Here is a 26055-nt window from a genome sequence, read left to right as displayed (position 1 = left end):
AACTAAAACACTTGCTCTCCCTTCACTTAGTGATTTGGATAGCTCTTCAAGGACCCCAATTTGCTATGACATGTTTACCTATTCTAGATTATTATTGAACCTGTTAAAAGAAGAAATTGAATGTGAAAGAGACCCTGTGTGTGTGGGCGCCCTCAAGGGAGAGAGGACATTCCACAAGATAATTAGGTTTAATCTCAGTTACCCCCACGCTGATTTTAATGCTCTTCATCCTTAATGGTGTAACTTTTAAAACCGCTAACTGTGGTAATTGTTAGAACAAGAGTTTTTACACTTTGACGTTTTATGCTAAATACTGCCCCCTCCCGCCAATTATTTCAGCCTTAGACATTATGGTCTGTAGCCCTTCTATTCAATGGAAGGTTCATGATGATTTCTGTAGTGGTAATCACCACCCCCCCCCCACCCCCCCAGTCATTTCGGTCATTTCATGCCTCCCATACTAATACTCAGCTGGATACTCTCTGCATTGGATGCTTAAGAATGTTGACTGGCACACTTTAGCACTTCCCTAATGTGTGACACGCCTTCCTGTGGGACTGCTGGAGAGTCCCTCAGACACACATGACCATGATGATCGTGCACTCAGCAGACCTAGTGATAAAATTTTCCTCAAGATTCCCCCATTGGAGGCCAGTTGTATGATGGATGTAAGAGATCACTGTAGCCATTAAATCTTGCAGAAGGGCTCTCCAACACTGTAAGTGCCATCTGTAGAAAGGTGCTCTTATCATTTTTAAGTGTATCAAGTGAGAGAAAAGTGAGAAAAGTGCATTTGAAAAGTTTCAAAAAATTCTGTAAGTCAGATTTTCGTATTTTACTTTAAGTGCCTTTACTTGTATTGGTTAATGTTTGGCATATTTTCAGTTTGTATAACGGCATTGTATATCTCAAAAACATTACGTAAATTGCAGTTAAATGAAGGCTTGCACGAATAATGGTGGCTTATCACTTTCTTGCTCAGAACTTGGCACAATGTCAGTAAAGAATGATGTTTATTAATTAATACCTATTACATACTAATTATTTGGCAGTGTATTATAAAAGTGTGTTTTAATATGATATATGAAACAAATGTCGAGCAAATCAAAATATTCTTTGTTGACAAAAAGCTCAGATTGTTCAGTTTATACATTAAGAGGGCAGTCATAATCACCACCACTTGCTACGCCTCCCATCTCTTCGCACTTAACACTATTATAAAGTGAATAGTGCAGGATGAACTGGAGTAGATTCTGTGAACTGCTTTGAGCCGAATGGAATTGGTTCCATGTTCATCTGAATGAGCTGAACTTCTGCTGGCCCTCCTCACTTTGCCATTGTGACTGGAACTGCATCACTGTGCACAGAAAATTTCACATGCATTGTTGTTCATGTTGTTTCACCCAGGAATTCGAAACTGTGAATGTTGGTGAACTTAAGAGGCATTGTGTCATCAGTAGTTGTCCTCTTCTGAATGTTGTTCGAAAAACAGTCAGTTGCATTAAAAATATCTCCTTTTGCCATATTGGATACTTTGAATGGTTTCTTCTTGCAGCTTTTTGAAATAATATCTTTCCATTCATTAGTGGTATACACATTTCCGTAGTGAGCTGTTTTGAACTTCTCGATTCTAGAAAAATCCCTGTCTGTAGGCAGAAAAATGTGGCCTGGGATAAGAAAGCAGTGCTCCACAGAATCAAATTGACCACTGGTTACTATATGGTTCCAGAAAGCCATAATGTTCCAATTCTTATTCTGCCCAATGCAGTTGTCTGAGAACACAAAAAGATTCTTTGTGTTTTTAGCATTGCCGATTTCTTAGCACTTCATAATAGAGCTAACAATTTCAGCACTACCTCTCTTTGCCACTATCTCATTCCACAGGAACATATACATCTCCTCTTTGGCACAGTCATGGACACCAAAGTTAAAAATCCACAATTAGCATTTGTAGAACACCGCTCCATAGGCGTAGGAAGCACTTGTGAAGATCTGTGGTTATCACATGTATGTTAGCATTTTCCTTTGCTTCTTCAGCTCACTGTTGTAGGAGCATCTTCATTCACTCTGCTCTTGAGTAAATGTGCTTTGTGTTCGGCTTCGAGTTTTCAAAGTTAGTGGTCGTTTGTTGTGCTGGCATTTTCTTTTGCTATGGTTAACTTATCACCCTTATTGCCTGTATCTGATTGGGGATCTTAAATCCAATGTTGAACTGTGTTCAAAATATACATCTGTATTTGTTGACACTGACAGTATCATGACCACTTTCATTACACCAAGGTACATAATATTTTGTGTAAAGAGACTGTATGGTTAAGTCATAATCCAGATAAACTTCAGTTGGGTTTCGGCTTCTTGAATGTGATTGGTATTTCAGAATAAGGCGAACATTGGCCTGTTTTGAATGCTTTCCTCTACCATCAGTTTTCACAGAACCTGTACTACTATTTTCCGAATGTTTCAAAGATATCCCCTGTTATTGTGTAACTGATGCAAAGACAAAAACTAATCATGACAAATATCTACATGTTTTCCGGAAATGTTTACTGAATACGAATAGCTAAAGCTTCTTCTAGATTAATTGGTATGTTTGCCCTTTTTTACGCTCTTCCTTGTAACTGCGTTTGCCATAATGCAAGAAAACAATTACGCATTGTGTGTGTGTGTGTATGTTGAAACTGAACATATTCCAGAAAGAATTAAAATTTGTGGAAGCTTTACCTTCTATTAATACCCAGCACTGATTTTTGCATTTACAGTTAGGCTCCAGCGCCTTTGCCCAGTAACTCTCTTTTGTTCTATCACTGACATAGGCAGAACCTTTGTTTCATCTTACTTGCCTCTTCATTTTTTGGGTGCTATTTGGATTTCTGTTTCTCCAATAAGCTTTCTTAATCTTCATAGGTGTCATGATGGTTGGTCTATTGGTAGTTTCATCCTCGTCCTGAAAATGGACATCACCACTTTGTTTTATTGTGGCCTTTTTAGAAATAATCGGACTGTCAACAACCTGCATGTGGTTATTATTGTTGCATAGCAATTAAACCTTGACTTTGAGAAACTATAAATACATTGGATAAAATTTTGGCAGTATAGTGCTATGCGCACTGCAGAATACTATGCTACTTATTCAAGAGTTACAAGGTCTATGTTGAATCTAGCGTGCTGTAATAGCTTAATATACAAATATGCACCTCCTAATATACTAAATACATTACCTACCCATTGTGTAAAGGTCAGATAAATTATTTTGGTTATAGCATACAATGCAACATTAACTGGACAAATTTTTCAACAATGCAGTACTATGCCACAATATCAAAGAAAATGTAATACATACCCCAGATGTCTCTTTCCCAGAAGATTCTTGGTCAGATGTGTGAGGAATATATTTATTTTCAAAATCTGAGAGAACAGCTTCCTGAAAGATAAAGCTGTTTCCATACTGACGTCTTTCCACTGCTACAATCAGGCAATGCCATTTTTTTTTTGTGTGTGTGTGTGTGTGTGTGTGTGTGTGTGTGTGTTGTTGGTTTTTTTTTTTTTTTTTTTTTTTTTTTTTTTTTTTTTTTTTTTTTTACTTGTGTTGAAATATCCACTGTGATCTCTTTGAGACAATAAGAAGCTTGAATACCTGAGTTGCTAACTGTAGCCTGATTCAAGAAACTAACAGAGATAGTGGGTTGTGCTGCTCCTAGAGACAATAAGGAAACTACCAACTTGGATAAGAGGAATATGTGGCATAGCACTCTCTTGTGCAGAGCCCTTCAATTGTTCTTCCTCCGATGGCTCAAGAGTTGAAGACCAGATATGTTTGATACTCCTTCATTTGCACTAGGACCAGTGAACAAGACTTCCTGCCTAGTGGATCAAGTATTTATATGACAGAATGGATGGAAATTGTGTGTGCCCTTCACTACGTCCGCACCAAGTCACATATACAGTGACTCATGAGCAGTCTACGGGCTATAGACCACTGTAATTCACAGTATCCTTTGGTAACACATATACAAGGTCTTCTCTTAGGCCTCAGTGACAAGTGTTTCTCTGCTAGCGCATTCATATTGGCTTCTGCCTGCTGGCTTTCTTTTATCTTTTTTTTTTATCTTGTTTTGTCATCATCTGTGTCTTCACGATCTTCACTATTTTCTTTATTCTTTTCCCACTTTTGCTTGAATTCTCTTCCCATCCATGGTCTAATGGGGTGTTATTTATTATGTCACTGTTTCATATCTGCAGTACGTTGGCTGGGGCTTATATGCAGTGTGTGCCCTCTCACCACAGAGTGAGCTCATCAGGGTCCCCATCTACTCCCCAGTCTACAAGTGGACCTGACCCTACATTCATTTTATATCTTATGCAATTACTTCAAACTGAAGGATCGTTATTGTCCCCAATACCTCAGTTCAACACACCGTAGCAACACAACCAGACAGCCTTTACCACAATCTGGCAACAATACCCTCTTGGGGCTTATTTTGTGAACAAGGCACTCGTGACACCATAGTGTGGCCCATTAATCTCCATACAACCAATAGAGTACCGTAGGAGGTTGTAATTCCCATGAGATTGTAAGTGCACTATTTTGATAACTTAGTTGTTCTGATTCCATGACATGGCTACTCTTTAACAGTCATTCTTCTCTTTTATGGCAGTTTGCGTGTCTATTTGTTTTAGTAACACATAGAATCTCTCTTCACATTAAAGGAGATTTTAGTTACATTGTGTGCAGGTACTGCAACAACTAAATGCATTTTACACTTGTGTAAATATTGTGTATATTTCATTTATTCTCTGTTAGTTTGTACTGATTTTAGGGATCTGTCAATTTTTCAGTTGCAAGTTTGTCCTCCTATATTAAAGATGAAACAACACCTATAGCAACTGAAAATATGAGCTTCATGGGGGACTCAGTAGTTACAGGGGTTCCAGATGTTGTCGCTGAACTCGATAAAAAGAGTGATGATGCAAGAAGCAAAAGCATGATTGAAAGCAGTACTCATGGTGCCCCACAAGAGACCCTGGAAATTCAGTGAGTTTGTTTGTTTGTTTTTAATTCAATTGCACAAAAGTAGAAGACACAGTACTCTGTTCATTTGTTTGTTGCAAAGCTTTTGACAAACTTTTTGTTCTTGAATGTAGTAAACAATTTTAAAATTAGTATCTTGTAGCACTAAATTGTAAACATTGAAGTTATAATAGTTTTGCATGGGATGTGTTGCTCGGCTGCATTGAAGAGCATGAAAGTAGACATTTGTTGATTGTATTCTCTAAAGCTGACACTAGTGGAAAAGTGGTATACAGTTACTGACAAAAACTGATTTCTAAGAATGCTGGACCAGCTTATATAAAAAATAGCATCTGTTTTCTCATATTCAGTATGATGCTATGTTCAGTATGTTTATTAAAGTAAAAATATTTTTATTAAAAAAGTCTTCCAAATAAGAATAAAACAGTAAAGCTGGAAAGTAAAGTCTGCTATATGTATAAAGTAGGAGAACAAATTTCAGTTAGTCTTCTGCATATTGAATAATTTTGAAGGACTTCCAGATATGCTGTATCTTGATGTAATCACATATAAATGGCAATCTTATGTTTTAATTTTAAGTCCAGATAACATCACTCACTTTATACGGGGCAAATGACAGCTTCTGCAGTTTTGCTGCATTTTGTATGAAAACTGCAAGACTCATCATCTCAGATCCATTATAATGTGCAGAAAAGTGAAACATGTAAGGAATCAGATGGTGGAATAGACCCCATGGGTGGAGATATGTTTTGGAAATCCTACTTGTCATTTTTATATTAACAGTTAAGAAGTAAGTTTCAAATACTTCTTACTTCAGATTTGGAGCGGCATCTCTTGCTTTTTTTTTTTCCACCAGCAATAGTAATCTCAGATTTTCCAACCTTAATTCTTACTTCTGAAGTAGATATTCTCCTACAGTTGCATGCATCAATCAAAACACAAACTGGTATTTGCTGTCTCTAGTGACACACTCTGACTGGCTGGTTGAACTCAAGTTGTACTCCACTGTTTTCAAAGGATTGTGCTATGGAATGCGCTTGTACACTTAACAAACCAAACTGTTGTGTGCCATGTCATTAATACATTACTGCAGGAATGGCAAGGATCCCAACACACTTCTCTGTGGCACTTCTGAAGCTATTTCAACATATGTCAGTGACTCGCCATCCCAGATCACCATCTGCATCTTCCATACCAAAAAATCCTCAATAGTGTCACAAATTTCATTTGATACCCCTATTTGATTGTACTTTTGTTAATAAGTGCTGATGTGATAAAGAGTCAAAAACTTCTTGGAAGTCAAGAAATACTGGATCTACAGGTTGTCTTGATCCATGGCATTCGGGATGCCCTGTGAGAATAATCAGAGTTGGGTTTCATGTGACTGATGTTTTCCGAATCCATGCTTGGCAAGAGTAGTTAATTATGTTTCAGCCATCTCATTGTATTTGAGCTTGGAATATGTTCTAAGTTTGTACAACACAAGGATGCAAGTAATACTGGACAGTAGTTTTGTGGATCAATTCTTCTGCTACTCTTGTAGAGGGTTGTAACCAGTGCTTTCTTTAAAGTGCTGGACACTTTTGCTTTCTGAGAGGTATATACAGTATATTATAGTTAAGAGGTGTTAACTCATCCATAAATGCTATATAGAATATGATAAAGGTTCCATTGGGTCCTGTGGCAGTTCTCAGTTTCAACAATTCTATTTGCTTCTCAAAGCTGCTGCACTAATATCTATGTCAATCATATCTGCTGTGGTTTGATGATAGAATTGGGCCAGTACTCCTGGATACTCCTCTGTAGACAGATCATTTGAAAGCGGAGTTCAGCATTACTGCAGTAGCTTTGCTACCCTTGATTTCAGTTTGTGTCATTCACGAGTGTCTGGACTTGTAAGTTTTGTGGAAGTAATTAAATTCTTGTTAATGAAAATAGTGGAACAATGAGGATGAAATCAGTGAAGGTGTAGTAATGTGAAATGACATCAGTGCAAACTATTCAGACATGCTAAACCTGGATATTAACAAACTTATAGCGACAACTGAAAATTTACAATTTATGCCATACTTGCACTTTAACATAGGTTTCCTGATTATTATGAGCAGTCTTTTAACGATCAGGCTATTTGAACATACTACCAAATCTGAGTCAAACTCTCATTGTCACTAGTGTTTCACATGTGATTTCTGGAGACTACGTGGCATGACAATTAAATAACTGGATTGGTGCTGCTACCAGTAAACGGTGAGCGCACTGTGCCAGGTCTTAACATGTTTGTGTCAGTTGATGCTTCTCCACTCAGTGTTCTGTGGGCCTAGTTAGACATCACTCAGTCCTGTGCTAACAGACATCCATTAAAGTCCTTGTGCTCGCATCTGGGTGGACATCCTGTGTTCAGATGGAGCAAAAAGTTAACCTGAAGTTTCTTGTGAAACTGGGGCAAACTCGTGCCATGTTAAAGGAAGTGTACAGAGCGAATGTTTATTGCTAATGCAAATGACGTGAAATGATGATCAGATTTTTAGAACAATGAGTCCTGTGTGCTCCATCAAGATAATGCATCAACCCAGTCCACCTTGTCTGTAAAGGCGTTCCGTATGGAATGCAGCATCACCATGTTGGACCACTCACTATATTCGCCGGCCAGGTCCCCTGTGGTGGTGGCTCCTTTTAAGTCCAATTGGTGCTTAAGGGGACAAGATGATTTGACATTATGGAAGTGGTGAAAGCAAAAGTGCTGAAGGTTTTCAACAAGCTGACAGAAACAGCCCTTTAGCACTGCTTTGTGAGTAATGCAAAATTCTTATGGATTGTTGTAGGAATCAGTAAGAAGAATATATTGAAGGTGATAAATTTTGTGATGTAATTGGTGACAAATAAAATGTTTTGTAGCACTAGTGTGGTTATTAAATTGCCACATCTTGTATCATAGGTTCTCCCAAGGAATATATAGTCATAGGACCATTGGGGCAGGGACTAGATGGAGGCTTACCCTGCCACAAGATTCATGTACAAAAATTAAATGCATTGAGTGAATGAAATGATGGGGTAAAATCTGTGAAGAGGCAGTCTCATGAAGTGATACCAGTGCAAACTGTTCTTTGTGTCAGGCCAGGACTTCAACTCCAATCTCCTGCTTTCATCACAATCAGTCCATTCATTCATTTCAGTCCATTAATACACTGACTGCCATTGGTGCAACAAAACTGTCTGCTGTGGCCACCACTGGCCACTTGTTAAATTCATTTAATATACGTTGCTTGTGGCAGTGTAAGTCATTGTTCATCACTGCCTCCATTTCCCCATTGGTACTGCTCCCACTTACCCTGTTTACGAACCTCTGCTAGAAATGCATGGAAATGATGATGAAAACACCATTGACAGTGAAAGTTTTAACTAGAGATGGAAGTGTGCTCAGATAGCCTAATTGTTAAAGTGGGTCCTCATGATAAACAAGAAATCCAGTTTTGAGCTATGGCTGGCAGAATAGGTTTCCTAACTTTGGTGCAGCTTAGAGACTTTACAGGCAACCAGAATTTTTTCATGTTTTGGGAGAGGTCCTTTATTAAAACTCTGCTATGGCAGTCACTGAAGGCTTCTCATGTACTCTTGCTCAGAACTAAATGTTTTAAGAGTCACTAATGCCTTATATGAAAAGGAGACAACTCCCCCCCATAGTAGCAGTGTAGAGTTGTTGACAGGCACACAAAAAAAGAATGAAAACTTACTACCTTTTGAATAAATCCTTTGAGGTAGACTACACACACACATATGTACTACCATGACCACTTGTAAGTTCATAAAAAATCTTCCTCTGATCGAATGACATCCTATCTTTGAATATGTCAAATACCATCAGCAGAAAATTCAGGACACTTTTTTGAGCAGGTCTCTGGTCTGTTTTCATGATAAAAAAAAAGTTAGGTCTATCTTGTATTATATTGAGTAATTTTATTACTGCAGTTTCTCCTGTACTCAGTGTAGGCATGTACAGGCACTCTTGGCATATTATTGGAGTTTTTCTTCCTGTCCTTGCCTGTACACTTCCTTTTCTGCCCAAGTCACCATAAAATGCTTTTAACAGTCTTGCTTCCATCATCTTCCTGTAAATTACCTGAATTTTCTTGTAAAATACAGCACCAATATTCAGCAATGAGTGCAGTGAATTACTGGCATCTTTGTTGGCTACTATTGCCTTCTTGGATACAGTCAGCAATGTCTATAAATGAAAAATATTCATAAATCAGTTTAAGATGATCGAGTGTCAAGCTTAACTGGATATTCATCCAATTACAATAATAATAATAATAATAATAATAATAATAATAATAATAATAATAATATATAGTATATATAGGAGCACTCACTACACTAAATATACACACTAGGCAGAGATCAGAACCAACCAACACACAGAGGAAACCCACAAAACCAGCATGGCAACACAGGCTACAGATCAAAATAGAAAAACTGAGAAAAGACATCGGACAGCTAACACAATTTATAAGAAATGAAATCTCGGGAAAAAAACGAAAAAGGTTAGGTAAAATCTCACAACAAGAAGCGACAGAGCAATTAGACAAAAAGAAGCAGAAATTACAAGCATTCGCCAAACGACTCAGAAGATACAAAAAAAGTGAAAATAGAAGGAAACAAAACCAAACATTCAACACAAACCAAAAGAAATTTTACCAGACAATAGATAACACACACATTGAAATAAACAATCCACCAAACATAACAGACATGGAACACTTCTGGAGCAACATATGGTCAAACCCGGTACAACATAACAGGCATGCACGGTGGATACAAGCAGAAACAGACACATACAAGATGATACCACAAATGCCTGAAGTGACAATTTTGCAACATGAAGTCACCCAAGCAATTAATTCTACTCACAATTGGAAAGCCCCTGGAAATGATAAAATAGCAAATTTCTGGTTAAAGAAGTTCACCTCAACACATTCACATCTAACTAAATTATTTAACAGTTACATTGCAGACCCATACACATTCCCTGATACACTTACACATGGAATAACTTACCTGAAACCTAAAGATCAAGCAGACACAGCGAACCCAGCTAAATATCGCCCCTTAACATGCCTACCAACAATATACAAAATATTAACTTCAGTCATTAAACAGAAACTAGTGACACATACAATACAGAACAAAATTATAAATGAAGAACAAAAAGGCTGTTGCAAAGGAGCACGAGGATGTGAAGAGCAACTGATAATAGATGCAGAGGTGACATATCAAGCTAAAACTAAACAAAGGTCGCTACACTATGCATACATCGATTACCAAAAAGCTTTTGATAGTGTACCCCACTCATGGTTACTACAAATATTGGAAATATATAAAGTAGATCCTAAATTGATACAGTTCCTAAACATAGTAATGAAAAACTGGAAAACCACACTTAATATCCAAACAAATTCAAATAATATCACATCACAGCCAATACGGATTAAGTGTGGAATATACCAAGGAGATTCATTAAGTCCTTTCTGGTTCTGCCTTGCTCTGAACCCACTATCCAACATGCTAAATAATACAAATTATGGTTACAATATTACTGGAACATACCCACACAAAATCACACATTTGCTATACATGGATGATCTAAAACTACTGGCAGCAACAAATCAACAACTCAACCAATTACTAAAGATAACAGAAGTATTTAGCAATGATATAAATATGGCTTTTGGAACAGACAAATGTAAGAAAAATAGCATAGTCAAGGGAAAACACACTAAACAAGAAGATTACATATTGGATAACCACAGCGACTGCATAGAAGCGATGGAAAAAACAGATGCCTATAAATATCTAGGATACAGACAAAAAATAGGAACAGATGATAGAAATATTAAGGAAGAGCTAAAAGAAAAATATAGACAAAGACTAACAAAAATACTGAAAACAGAATTGACAGCAAGAAACAAGACAAAAGCTATAAATACCTATGCTATACCAATATTGACCTACTCATTTGGAGTAGTGAAATGGAGTAACACAGACCTAGAAGCACTCAATACACTTACATGATCACAATGCCACAAATATAGAATACATCACATACATTCAGCAACAGAAAGATTCACATTAAGCAGAAAGGAAGGAGGAAGGGGATTTATCGACATAAAAAACCTACATTATGGACAGGTAGACAATTTAAGAAAATTCTTTCTAGAACGAGCAGAAACTAGCAAAATACACAAAGCAATCACCCACATAAATACATCGGCTACACCACTACAATTTCATAACCACCTCTACAACCCTTTAGATCAAATAACATCAACAGATACAAAGAAAGTAAATTGGAAAAAGAAAACACTACATGGCAAGCACCCGTATCATCTAACACAGCCACACATCGATCAAGACGCATCCAACACATGGCTAAGAAGAGGCAATATATACAGTGAGACAGAAGGATTCATGATTGCAATACAGGATCAAACAATAAACACCAGATATTACAGCAAGCATATTATTAAAGATCTCAATACCACAACAGATAAATGCAGACTTTGCAAACAACAAATAGAAACAGTAGATCACATCACAAGCGGATGTACAATACTAGCAAATACAGAATACCCCAGAAGACATGACAACATCGCAAAAATAATACATCAACAGCTTGCCTTACAACATAAACTTTTAAAACAACACGTTCCTACATACAAGTATACACCACAAAATGTACTGGAGAATGATGAATACAAATTATACTGGAACAGAACCATTATAACAGATAAAACAACGACACATAACAAACCTGACATCATACTCACCAATAAAAAGAAGAAATTAACACAACTAATTGAAATATCCATACCCAATACAGCAAATATACAGAAGAAAACAGGAGAAAAAATTGAAAAATACATCCAACTGGCTGAGGAAGTCAAGGACATGTGGCATCAGGATAAAGTTGACATTATACCAATTATACTTTCAACTACAGGAGTCATACCACGCAATATCCACCAGTACATCAATGCAATACAGCTACATCCAAACTTATATATACAACTTCAGAAATCCGTAATTATTGATACATGTTCAATTACCCGAAAGTTCCTAAACGCAATGTAACATATACCGTACAGTTAAAAGGAAGTGACGCTTGATCAAGGTCCGCGTCACTTTCATTCCGAACCAGACCTAAGGTCTGAGAAAGGAAAGATAATAATAATCTTCCTTTTTTTTATGCCCAGTTAGAGAACATTTGATCTCTGCAAATGTGTGATTTGCTACTATAAATCCAAATGCTTTGCATTGTCTGAAGATGGCATTCATTTCTCATAAGTCCTGCTTAACTTCTTCTAACTGTTAGTGATTTTTACCTTTTGTGAATTTATTATACAGCTAAGTATAAATTTTATTGAAATAATTTGTAGTGACATATGTTTATCACATGCTACATTTAGCATGAGCACCATTTGCATCCCACCACAGCTCCCATCTCCTGGCTGCCGCATGAAAGACATTTCCAGGGCATTTGTGGTGCTATAGCTGCAGCAGCTTGTCTAATACAGTCTCAGTGCTCTGCCAATGAGATGATACAGTGTTGGTGAAACACAAGTCTCGTGATGTATCCTCAAATGTAGTAGTCCTTGGGTATGAGGAATTGAGAATGCACCACCCATATCATGGGTTCTGCGTGCCCATCGGTCTTCTAGGAAACACATCATTTAAAAGTACCCATATCTATGACGTTATGCACACTTTCATCCTGCACAAGCTGTGGTAAAAGAAACTGTTGCTACGTATCCAGATACACTTCTCAACTGATGGAGTTCTCAGTGAAGGACAGTGGGCTGTAGATTTTGTCTGTGAAACATAACTCTGTTTACATGTGCTAATTTTGCATCAGTAGTTGTGCCGCCATTGAATCTGGCTGAACAGTGGTCATCTGAAGTAGGCTATTTTAAATAATGAGGTCCACACAAAGCTTGCAGTTCAAACACTTTAATTGCATTTCGATGTTAGATAACCAGTATTTTAGGGCCAGATCATGTCTTATCTATCATAATTTTTGCACATATGAAGTGTTAGCCACATACTGCACACAGTTGATGTCATGTAATAATAATGTTTGAGTGCAGTAACCAAACATAGTTGTAATTATTCGTGTGTTGCAAACATTTCTAACAAACACAGTCACTGTATGAAATTCATAAGTAACTTTTCTTGAAATCTGTCAATCCCGTACAAAAACTGTGCACAGCCTGCAAGTATTGGAAGTAGCACTGTTCATATTCTGATCCTATTATCACAGTAAGCATTATTAAAGTTTGGCAAGTCCATAATAATAATAATAATTAGGCGTGGTAAATATTCATACACTCTGCCAAATCCTCATCCTGTAATTGGCGGAGAACATGCAGATGGTACGGCATTTTTTTCAGCGTGTATCACAATACTTTATGTACCATCGAGCGTGGAATGACCATTTACACCAACAATCGCCACACCGACTTAAGACTACGTTCAGTGCATATTTGATCGGCGGAGATCGGGGTGTTTGAATTACTTCACTAATTGTTGAATTGCCTTACCAGTAGGTCCAGCTTTATGGAATCAGCGATAAAATCTCATCTGAATTTCACCATATTACAACCTCTATCACTCCACCACTACAGTGGATATCCCCTCCTGCCCAGTTAACATCACGATGTTCGGATACCTATAACAACAGAACACACATTTAGTGGTGCCATGAAGCCAATTCTGAGTTTACAGTAACAACTAAAAATTTGACATTTGCAGTGCACCTGCAGCGTACTAGCATAATTATACGCCTTACCCTTACACCATCATTTTCTACAAAATTGATACTTAATTTCTTTACATCCTATATTGAGTGGTTTTTAATTACTCTGGTGTCATCCATTCTGTAGATGTGACCATAGAACATAGTGTCTTTTACCTCTTGTCTGTGTCTGTTGCTGTCCACAGGCTTTTAGTCCGTATGCCATTTATACTGATGGGACCATATATTTTTCTGCGAATTTTTCACTCTTACTTTCCAATTTCATCAATTTTAATGTAGTTTCTAAATCATTTAATGTGCCACATAAAACAACTGTCTTGTAATACTGAAATTTCCCATAATGGGATATCACTCATTTGTTGTAGTGATTCTGTGTTGTTCTGTACACGCTTTCTAAATTGGCTTTACTGTCTAGTCCTCATGGTATTATGATTTCTGTGAGATATTTAGAAGAAGATACACTTAAAATTGTCCTATATTTCACTTGTAGTAGAAGTTATCTGATATATTGATGATGTAAATTTTCCATCAAATGAGTCTCCTCATATAATATTTGAAGGCCTGTCTTTGATGCTATATCGTGTAATTTCTCTATGGCATACTTGATTTCTTTGTGAAGATAGATTGCCAGCAAAAGATTTAGTCTAATACGATATTAAACAGTCACAGAAAGAGGCCATCTCCTTGTTGAACTCCTGTATGTACTTCAAAATGCTTGGATATTTCACCAAGAAACTTCACTTGAGGTGTTGTGTCTGTGAGAGTCTTGCAGATTAGTTCTCTAGTCTTGCATCTACTCACAATTCTTCCAAAGTGTTCATGTAGAGATTTAATTCTTCTGCTGTGTAAGTAAATTAACTGAATCTTCTCATGTTTTCACAAGTTATCTGTTTTTCATTTACAGGAGAACTTACAGTTAAATGAATATTCTAAAATCTTCAGCAGAACCAACAAAGTGCAGAGTAATGAAAACATTTCATCACAATAAATAACAGCCAGTTGGTTAAAATAAAGCAGCCAATATACTACAAAATTTCTTAGTTTTAGTGAGTGATGTTATGGGATATAGATAATATTATAATTTTGTTATGGTAGTCAGTCACTCTCAGGAATGAATCCACTTCCAGTGAGAAACAATTTCTTCTTTGGTAAAAAGGTTGTGTTGTGAAACACTGTCCACTTTCATGAACTGAAGCTTTGACTTGAAAACTGCTTTCGAACGTAATATGTGACAAAAATACTAATGTGCCATCACTGCACACACTTTTGCATTTATACAGTATTGTATACAATAAGTGTGATGATCCAATTATGCAGAATTTCCAGCTATTCCTTCCTGTGTTTGTCTTACTCAGTATTGGTATAACATAGTTTTCACCATAAAGAATTTAAAATTTGCCATTACTGTGCCAACAACAGATGTGCTGAGAATCAAGCATACTAATTGGCCAAGTAAGAAAAAATCAGCAAAAATTCAATTATATAATATTACTTCTTCAAAGACTATATATTTTATTACTTCAAAACATGTGTCAACTGTACTGGAATTTCATCTCCTGAAGGTAAATACTGCTGAACTAGCATCTAGTATGCATCAATAAAGGTTGTTTACCTGTTTTTTTAAGCTCTTATTTTTTTAAAGCTCATATTGTTGATTTTGTTGAGTACAGTCATTTCTTGTTTTATTACCTGTCTGATCCACAATTTCATACATTGCAGAGAAAAGGAGAGTACTCCCAAAAGAAAGTTGAGCCTGAATTTGCAGCCTCTGAATTTTGAGCAGGTAATCATTCACATATTTACCATTTGTGCATTTTGTTCAACTCTTAAAAATGGTTCATAGTTGATTGATACATAAGAAATTATATTTGTATGAACGGTGGCATTGTTTCTTATTGGAGATTAGAGTATGCTGTCATACACGTGTTTACATAATAAACAGAAGAAAGTGAAAACTACTTGTTGCTAGGTGGCACATCAAAAATATGCTGTTGTTGTTTGTTCTCAGAGTTAAATATTCATTACAATCCTCAAATGCTTGATGTAGATTTAATAAGAGTTTATAAGTAAAAAATTGGAGATAAATGTTTTGGACTGTGTGCTCAGTAAAAATCTACGTGACAAACTAGAGCATTAAGACATTAATGTCCTGTTTCTGTATGAAATTGTGAATTGTATAACAACAGTGGAAATTCCCGGATGTAGTAACACATAATATAAAGGCATGGCAACCATTTGCCTATTGCTGACTTACATGTGATGCACAAAACACACAACAGGAAGTAGCATTTAGACTAGCTACTGAGATCTTGTTCTCTCTAGTAAAAGTACACACACACACACACACACACACACACACACACACACACACACACAAAAAATGGGTTGTGACCTTTTTTTCTATTTTCGTAAGTTGCATCCAGCTCAAATTACTGGTTTATCCTGGATGAATTCATGCACTCAGTAATAGCATTTCAGTATCAGCGCCCTCATGTAGCTTTCTTTTCAGTGGACATAACTTCATCTGCATTAACTTGTTCCCTTTTTATTTAGGATAAACTTTAGTTTTCATATATTGAGGTGCCTGGGTATGAAGTTTTAGGTGGTGGTGGGGAGCAAACAATTTTCTTTGTTTCTTTAAATAATGGAAAATCCAGGATGGGGTAATGACAGTGTTTGGAAAAGGATAGGTTGCTACTCACCATATAGTGGAGATGTTGATTTGTAGCCAGGCACAACAAAAAGAGTACTAAACATGTAAGCTTTTTGTCAGAAGGTCTCTGCAGCCAGAGACAGTGGTCGTGTGTGTGAGCTGCATTTGTGTGTGTGTATGTATGTATGTTGTCTATTTCAGAAGAAGCCCTTCTGCTCGAAAGCTTTCATGTTTAGACTCTTTCTTTGTTTCTTGTATCACATGTATGAACAAAATAGTTTCCCTCAAACAATTCCTATTTGGGGTACAAAAAGATAATAATTTCATAAATATATAGGGATGGGAGGGTAAGTCTTCTAAATAAGGGGTGACGTGTTCATCATTTACAGTGCACATTTTCCAAATGATTTTTTTCTATATCTTAAGTATCTGCACTATGTTAACTGAGTTTTGCCTGTGTTTAATTTTGGATTGTATCACGTGAATCTTAGATTTGCTAATGTCCAGCCCATTTAACTGAAATAAAGCTTGTAAGGTACTGAGAGTAGCGGTCAAATATTTGGAAATTTTTCTGCATTCTAATTTGTAGCTAACACAGAACTGTCATCTGTGAGAAAAACTAATGGGAGCTGATATGTAATTGTGAATCAGTAACAGAGAACGGAAATTGGACTGCGCCTGGTATGGAGCCTTATGGGAAACCCTGAAATATTATTTTCCACATAAAAAAGCCCCATTACAATAAAGCTAACTCATTTCTTTCTTTTTGATGAGTAGGATTTAAGCCATTTTAGGGCACTGCCCCTAATGTTGCACTCGTCAAGTTTTTGAGAAAGCAAGGAATGGTTTACAGAATCAAGTGCTTTTGTGAGATCACTGTTATCTAATGATGTGCTTCTTTTCCAAACAAAACTGTTTATTGCATTTATGATGTTTTTCCCTTGTTGAAAGCCACATCGATTGTTAAGCACAATGGAATATTTTTGTGATTAAGTTTTGGATCCATGCAACGACAAGTTCTTCAAATATTTTGGATTTTGCTGTGCTATCAAAATACAAAGTATAGGGCCACTTCCACAGGTTGCATCACAAGAACCAAAATATTGGAATGTGGGATAAAATAAGGACTCTCACAAGGGATATGCTCACTCTCTTCACATATACGTCTGACCCTCTGGAGACTGTAATGGCATGTCCAAAAGGATAATATTTGCTTTTGGCACTTGCTTATTAATCATGGATCATAACTTAGTATAGCCAGATAACCAAAACCGTAACGGAACAAACAAACAATTGATCAACAGCAAAAAAGTTTAAGCTGCAGTCTTAGAGAAACACAGATTATGTCATTTAAAACAAATTGCAATAAGCTAAAGATACAAAAAATAGACATTGGTTGTCTCTAATTAAATGGAATATTGTGTAAAATTTCAGTGCCCATGGCTAGAATACTAAAATGAAATCAGCAAGTAGATAAGATAACCAGTAAACCCAGTTATGCATATTTTACAATTGAAAGGTATCTACAGTGTCACCCTACAAGTAAAAATACTATCATATTTTTGTATACATCTACTACAATTTCCAATAGTAACACAACCAGTAAAATGTTTGTCATTTAGGAAGAGATAGCAACGAGAATGTATGGATGCAAAACTTGCAGCAATAAAAAAAAGGGATGTAAGGGAAAGCTTATCATTGCTACTGTTGAACTGTCAAAGACACAACGAAGTCAAGGAAAGTAAATTCATCAGCATACTTAGAAATGTGAATGAACAGATACCAATGCTAATATTCTCAAACAACAAAGTCTATTTGGTAAAAAGTGTAATAATATAGTAGAAATATTGAGTGAGTGAAGAAGATAGGTTACCTAATACACAATGTGAATGAAGAGTAAATAAAACATAGTTGAAAGGGTTGGAACATTGTAACAAAGAGAATAAAGATTTGCTATACTTCAAAATTGGAGAAGACCTAATACAATTAGCGGAGGAATTTGGCTATCTGGAATTGCAAATTACTCGAGACACCACAGCCAATGGAGCTGTCAGAAGTAGATGTGTACTAGTGAGAAAAGCTTTTTGTGACAAGACTTTTGGCATCGGATATTGACTTGGAAAAAAAAAAAAAAAAACCCTTCAGATTGCATATCTCAAACCAACTATTATATGGAAATAAAACTTGGACCGATGGGGTACTGAATGTGAATAAACTGGACGCATTTAAAATGTAATACTGTGTCTGTCATAGCTGCTACTTTTGGTACTATGAAAATAAAATGGGTAGATAAAGTAGATGCTAGAGACATGCCAGAAAGATTTGAGGAGGAAAGAACTCTATGGAGAACCTTTGTCAGAAGAAAGAATATTTTGCAGGAGATAAGTGTAGGTACCCACAAACTAACTTGGCTCTGGAAAAAACAAGCAGGGGCAAAAAAAGATAGGAGCTGATAAAGATTAAAATGTTGCACACATTATTCAGGATTTTGCATGTAGTAGATAGAGACATGAAAAGATTACCACAAACCAATAAAATATGTTGGATTATATAATACCTTTGAAATAACTTAAACAATGGAAAATCCAGGACGGAATTATTACAGTATTATGAAAAGGATTGATTGCTACTGAGTGGAAATTTTGAGTCACAGACAGGCACAACAAAAAGACTACATTCTGGCCTGAGCTGCCGAAATTGGTGGTCATGCGTGTGCGTGTGCGTGTGTGTGTGTGTGTGTGCGTGCATGCTTGCTTGAGCGAATAAATGGTGTCTGTTTGTCTTTTTATGATGAAGGCTGTGGCCAGAGGCGTACGTGTAAGTGTCTTTTACGTACGACTGTCTGCAGCTTAGTGTGTCATCTTTATGGTAAGTAGCTAGCTATCTTTTCCTACATTGTAGACTGCTAAAAACTCTTATACACCTGACCACTGTCTTTGTTTAAGAAGTACAACTGTGAGGTGGAATGATAAGTTAGAAGTGGCATGCATGCTAACCCAGAAATTCAATAATGGTCACCAAAGCTGTATAACTAGCATGTCTAAGAACCAATGAAGGCAGTAAAAGTATGAAGGAAAGAAGTGCAAAATGAACAGATGTTAAATTCAAATCAGGAATAGAAGTGAAATGCACCAGTACTAAATCTGGAAGCTCTTTTGGTTGAAAGTGTCTGAGATATAGAAGAAGAAGAAGAAGAAGAAGAAAAAGTAATCACCATCAATAGGCTGGTTTAAGGGTGGGTCTCTCTCTCTCTCTCTCTCTCTCTCTCTCTCTCTCTCTCTCTATCTCTCTATAAAATCAAAATGCTGTTGTTTTTTCTGCAATATTTGTGGTAAATGCTGTGTATTAATATAGCTTGCCCATTTTGAATTTTTCCCGTTTTTCTACTTTTTCAGTAACATTATTTTCTTTTGTTCCTCTTAAAGTTACTATGCCTTTCTTTCTGTGTATATCTAGATGAACACAAATATCATCCCAGAAATTTACATGTATTTGTTTATAACTTACTCATCTGCAGAATATGAGTGGTTGTCTTTCCTTATGCTGGAATTTATGCTTTGATATAATGTTTTCTTTAGTTTGTACAGCTTTCTTCTTAATTTCGCAAATTTGTTTGTGTAACACTTTTTGTAGTATGTTAATTGCATCAACACTTGAATTTTGAATGTCATTGTTTTCATTCATTGATGTGTTCGCAACAATCTTTTATTTTACTTTTATTGTTTGGTTGTATATTCTATAGTGTTGTGTGTGAATTACACACCATGTAGATTTTACAGTTTATAAATTCTTGCAACACACACACATAAGAAAATATCATAAACACGATAATAATTACTTATATATTGTGGGGGGAGAAAATCAGGATGGAATGTAAGTATCTGTAAGGGGGTAGATAACTATTTACATTATTGAAGAGACCTCCAGAAGGAGGCAGACACATTGAGGAACTTAGCTTTCAAAGCCCTTTGTCAGAGTGGGTAAAGTGCTAAAGTCAAGTCTGTATCTTTTAGTGGAATCACACATTGCTCAATAGAAGGTAGAGTACATTAGCTACTGGACTAGGCAAGCAGCTTCTTGTTCATTGTGAAGTCAACATTCTGCAGAAACGATGGAATGATCCAGTGTGTTGCTGAACACAAAGTACTGTAGTTCTAAGAGGAAAACTATGTGCCCATATATGATACCCCAGAAGGTAAAAGTGTAGTTTGTATGCATGGGGCTTTGAGAGATGTACAAGGGATTCAGTTATATCCCACTTCAACATTCCACATATATACCTGAACAACGTACTTTGTGCTAGAAAAATCTGTTACCTTGTGTTCTTTGTGATACACTTTCACCACTATATTGGCACTTATGACTATGTATTGTGGTTCAATATTCCATATGACTGTTTCCATGTTCTGTGTGGCCACTGATGATGTACTTGATCTCATGCTCTTATCTCTTCAATGAGCAATTAGCAGTCAGTCATGGAGATGATATCTTCGGTACTACACAAGAAAGGACAATTCATGATAGACTGGTTTTACATTGTTGTTCAGCAAATAATTTGAATATATTCTGCTGTACTGTAGCTGATCTGTTCACTAGTGTAGTCAGAGCTTGATAACTGTAACCAGTACCACATTCATGCTGTTGACCATGGAATTACACTTCTCGTGGCTTTAATTGTGATAGAGAAGCTCGTGGCATCCTCTTGACCATGGCACCAACTGAAATACCAGTTGCAAAGGTGGAGTGCACCATGCTTTTTGGCCCTGATGATCCGGCTAAGATAAGATGCAGTGACAGCAATAAAGACTTCCCTTTCTTAAGTAAGACTGTTTCTCTGCCAACCAATGAAATGTCTGAAGTTATGATGAACACGTTTATTTATTTATTTAAATGTCAAGTTCTGTAGGACCAAATTGAGGAGCAAATCTCCAAGGTCATGGAAGGTGTCAGTACATGAACTTACAACATAAAAGTAATAACAGATAAAAATAAATGTTCGTGAACCTGAAAGAAAGTCAGTCCATAAGTTTAAGCAAATGCTATCAGCAATACAATGAGAATCAGCTTAATTTTTCAAGGAACTCCTCGACAGAATAGAAGGAGTGACCCATGAGGAAACTCTTCAGTTTCGATTTGAAAGCGCGTGGATTACTGCTAAGATTTTTGAATTCGAGTGGCAGCTTATTGAAAATGGATGCAGCAGTATACTGCACACCTTTTTGCACAAGGGTTAAGGAAGTCCGATCCAAATGGAGGTTTGATTTCTACTGAGTATTAACCGAGTGAAAGCTGCTTATTGTTGGAAATAAACTAATATTGGCAACAAGAAACGACAATAAGGAATATATATATTGAGAGGCCAATGTAAAAATGCCCAGACTCGTGAACAGAGGTCGACAAGAGGTTCGTGAACTCACACCACTTACTGCCCGAACCGCCCGTTTCTGAGCCAAAAATATCCTTCTAGAATGGGAAGAGTTACCCCAAAACATTATACCATACGACATAAGTGAATGAAAATAAGCAAAGTAGACTAATTTACGTGTCAAAGTATCACTCACTTTCGATACCGTTCAAATAGTGAAAATGGCAGTATTAAGTCTTTGAACAAGATCATGAACGTGGGCTTTCCACGACAGCTTACTATCTATCTGAACACCTAGGAATTTGAACTGTTCAGTTTCACTAATCATATGCCCGTTCTGTGAGATTAAAACGTCAGGTTTTGTTGAACTGTGTGTTAGAAACTGTAAAAACTGAGTCTTACTGTGATTTAACGTTAGTTTATTTTCTACAAGCCATGAACTGGGGTCATGTACTGCATTACTTGAAACCGAGTCAATGTTGCACACAACATCCTTTACTACCAAGCTAGTGTCATCAGCAAACAGAAATATTTTAGAGTTACCCATAATACTAGAGGGCATATCATTTATATAAATAAGGAACAGGAGCGGCCCCAACACTGATCCCTGGGGCACCCCCCACTTGGCAGTACCCCACTCAGATCCCACATCACAGCCGTTATCAACATTGTGAATAATGACCTTTTGCTGCCTGTTGCTAAAGTAAGAGGTGAACCAATTGTGAGCTACTCCCCTTATTCCGTAATGGTCCAACTTCTGGAGCAATATTGTGAGATCAACACAGTCAAATGCCTTTGCTAAATCAAAAAATATGCCAAGCGTTCGAAACTTTTTGTTTAGCCCATCCAGTATCTCACAGAGAAAAGAGAAGAATATAGCATTTTCAGTTGTCAAACGACTTCTAAAGCCGAACTGTACATTTGATAGCAAATCGTGTGATATAAAATGATCAATTAACCTTACATACACAGCCTTTTCGATAACTTTTGCAAACACTGATGGCATAGAAATAGGTCTAAAATTATCTACACAATCCCTTTCTCCCTTTTTATAAAGTTGCTTTACTACTGAGTACTTTAATCGCTCAGGAAACTGACCATTCCTAAAGGAAAAATTACAAATATGGCTAAATACAGGGCTAACATGTGCAGCACAGTACTTTAACATTCTACTAGACACTCCATCATAACCATGAGAGTCCTTAGTCTTCAGTGATTTAATTATTGACTCAATCTCCCTCTTGTCTGTATCACAGAGTAGTATTTCAGACGTCAATCTCGGAAAGGCATTTGCTAAGAAATTTATATGATTTCCTGTAGAAACTAAATTTTTATTTAATTCACCAGCAATGCTCAGAAAATAGTTGTTAAATACTGTACATATATCTGATTTATCAGTAACAGAAATATTATTACTGCGAACTGACTTTATATCATCAACCTTGTGCTGCTGAGCAGACACTTCCTTCACAACTGACCATATGGCTTTAATTTTATCCTGTGAATTAGCTATTCTATTTGCATACCACATACTTTTTGCCTTGCTAATAACATTTTTAAGCACCTTACAATACTGTTTGTAATGGGCTACTGTAGCTTGATTGTGACCACTTCTAACATTTTGGTATAATTCCCACTTTGTTCTACATGATATCCTTATCCCACTAGTCAGCCAACCTGGCTGTCCATTACTGCTTGTACCCTGTTTAGAATGTTCTAATGAAAAGCAACTCTCAAAGAGCATGAGAAATGTGTTATGGAAAGCAGTGTATTTATCATCTATATTATCGACACTATAAACATATTGCCACTCTTGTTCCTTGACAAGTTTTGAAAAACTCTCTATTGCTGTTGGATTAACTTTCCTTCGTAGTTTGTGATTAAATATGACATTGGTTTGAGTACAAAAACCTTTTAGTGTTAAAATTTGTGCATCATGGTCTGAAAGGCCATTCACCCTTTTACTAACAGAATGCCTATCTAGTAATGAAGAATGAATAAAAATATTGTCTATGACTGTGCTACTGTTCCCCTGCACCCTAGTTGGAAAAAACACAGTTTGCATCAGATCATATGAGTTTAGGATATCTACCAACATCTTTTTTCTTGCACAATCATGTACAAAATTAATATTGAAGTCACCACATATAACTACTTTCTGATACTTCCTACAAAGTGAGTCAGGAACCCTCTCTAGCTTAAGCAAAAATGCTCTGAAGTTGGAGTTAGGAGACCTATAAACAACAGCAATTAGAATTATCAAATTATTTAAGTGGTGCTCTGATATACCAATAATTTCAGAGTTAACATCTATTAGCAGTTCACTAACTTTATCTCTAATACCTCTTATATTTTGATGAAATATGCTAATTCCTTCTCTACTTGGAAACATTACATCCTCTGGAGGTGAGCCCTTAGTTAGAGGCACTTCCTTTAAGCAGGTATACCTATCAGCTGACTTCAGTCTAAAAAAGGTGCAGCTCTAACACCAACGACTACAGAAATTTTTCCATGACTGATACCACCACCACCGCCACCACCACCACCACCACCACCACCACCCACTACACTGTCACCTATAAGCTTAGCCAGCCTTCCCTTCCCATACCTATTGAGGTGCAGGCCATGCCTAGTGAAACCCCCATCTACTGATAGACCCAACTGGCACCACTGAGATGTGATCCATGCCCTCCGCCATCAGTGCCCTCCCCAGCCCCACATTAACGCGCCTAACAGCAGCATTAAGGTGAGGCTGATCATGACGCTGAAACAGTTGCACGAAATGCACATTAGTGCCACCAGTTTGAGTAGCTATCTTAACCAAGTCACCACTGACATCATATTCCCCGTCCCTATCGAGACTGTTCCCTGCTCCACCCACTATCACTACCTGATCCTCTTTCGTAAAATTTTTACTTAACTCCCCTATGCTATCAGTCACCTGAGCCAACCCTGCACTAGGCTTCACAATGCTGGTGACCTGGTACTCACTCCCCAACACTTTCTGCAACTGCTGGTCCACACCCCCTACCGTGGGAACTACCTAGCAGCAGAACCTTCTTTCTACTAGACTTTGCAACTAACCTAGGCCTCCTAATTGCTGAGGACTGCTGCAAGTTACCTACATCTACGGCTACACGAGGCTCATCTCCACTCAACTCTGACAGTTGGTCGTATCTTTTGCATGTATGCAAAGTGAAACTGTCTGAATACCTCCTCTTCCTAGCTACCTTCTTGCCAACTGCCAGTTCCCATTCCCCACCATCCTTCACCCTCCTCAACCTATCTAGTTCCTCCTTTGCGCATTGTAACTGCACCTGAAGGGCAGAGATTTTACGCTCCTGCTCCTCTATTAACTTGTTTCTACTACAGATTCTACATTCCCAGGAGAGGATCTCCCTAAAATGACCGCTGGTTTCCCCATGCATTCCCCCCAATGAAAATACTTTGAACAAATCCCACACCGTAATCCACTACTCACAAACCTACGACAGAGCCCACACTTTTCACTCATGGTAAAATTTTACAGTTACTGAAAAAAACTATACGTCTAAGTTACCAAAGTTGAGTTAAACCAGAAGAACTATTTAAGAACTAACAATAATGGTCTCGAAATTCTCTGCCTACTAAGAAAGCTGCTACTTGTATTAATACTACTACAACACAGCCGATACCAATACCAGCAAAACTTCACAAAATTATTAGCTAAAACCAAAAAATTAAAACGACCACTGTAACACTAAGCGAAGTTAAAACACTAAATGAAAATTTTACTGAAATATTTCACAAGAAAGAATAATAAACGTCAGTTGAAAACTAAAGCATGAAATTTACTAAACGACTTCAACACACTGAAAACTCTATAAAACACAGCGAGCGAACGATTACAAAAGTTTATTAAGTCGTTATTTCGCCACAAACGGCATGCAACACCGCTGATATCTATTAAATTTAATAACTGTATTACAGAGCACAAATAAGTTTGTCAGTACTTAGCTTATAACTGCTACAGCTCAACTTCATGCTGAACTGTTCAAGTCACTGAGGAGTTTTCTTTTGCTCCAATATAACTCAGCTGTACATCTCGTAGAAGTAATTGAAACTGATTATCTCATAGAAGTAATTGAAATTAAGAAATCCATCTTGAAAGACTGAAGCTAATATTGTATAGTTGTAGAAATAGTAAAATCAGAGTCAAA

General features: G+C 36.9%; 1 protein-coding gene across 2 annotated transcripts in view; it reads left to right on the top strand.

Annotated features, from left to right (window-relative positions):
- Window positions 1–26055, top strand: part of LOC126483731 (EH domain-binding protein 1) — a 220675-nt gene that overhangs the window by 53468 nt on the left and 141152 nt on the right. For both annotated transcript variants that reach the window (XM_050106839.1, XM_050106838.1), the window contains exons 6-7: window positions 4837–5032; window positions 15558–15621. In XM_050106839.1, the coding sequence (XP_049962796.1) occupies window positions 4837–5032; window positions 15558–15621 (260 nt within the window). The remainder of the gene's footprint in view (window positions 1–4836; window positions 5033–15557; window positions 15622–26055) is intronic.

This window comes from Schistocerca serialis, chromosome 6 (assembly GCF_023864345.2).
Source record: "Schistocerca serialis cubense isolate TAMUIC-IGC-003099 chromosome 6, iqSchSeri2.2, whole genome shotgun sequence".
NCBI classification, from domain to species: Eukaryota; Metazoa; Arthropoda; class Insecta; order Orthoptera; family Acrididae; genus Schistocerca; species Schistocerca serialis.
The sequence above is the reverse complement of the archived record's forward strand: the minus strand, read 5'-3'. Positions and strand labels throughout refer to the sequence as shown.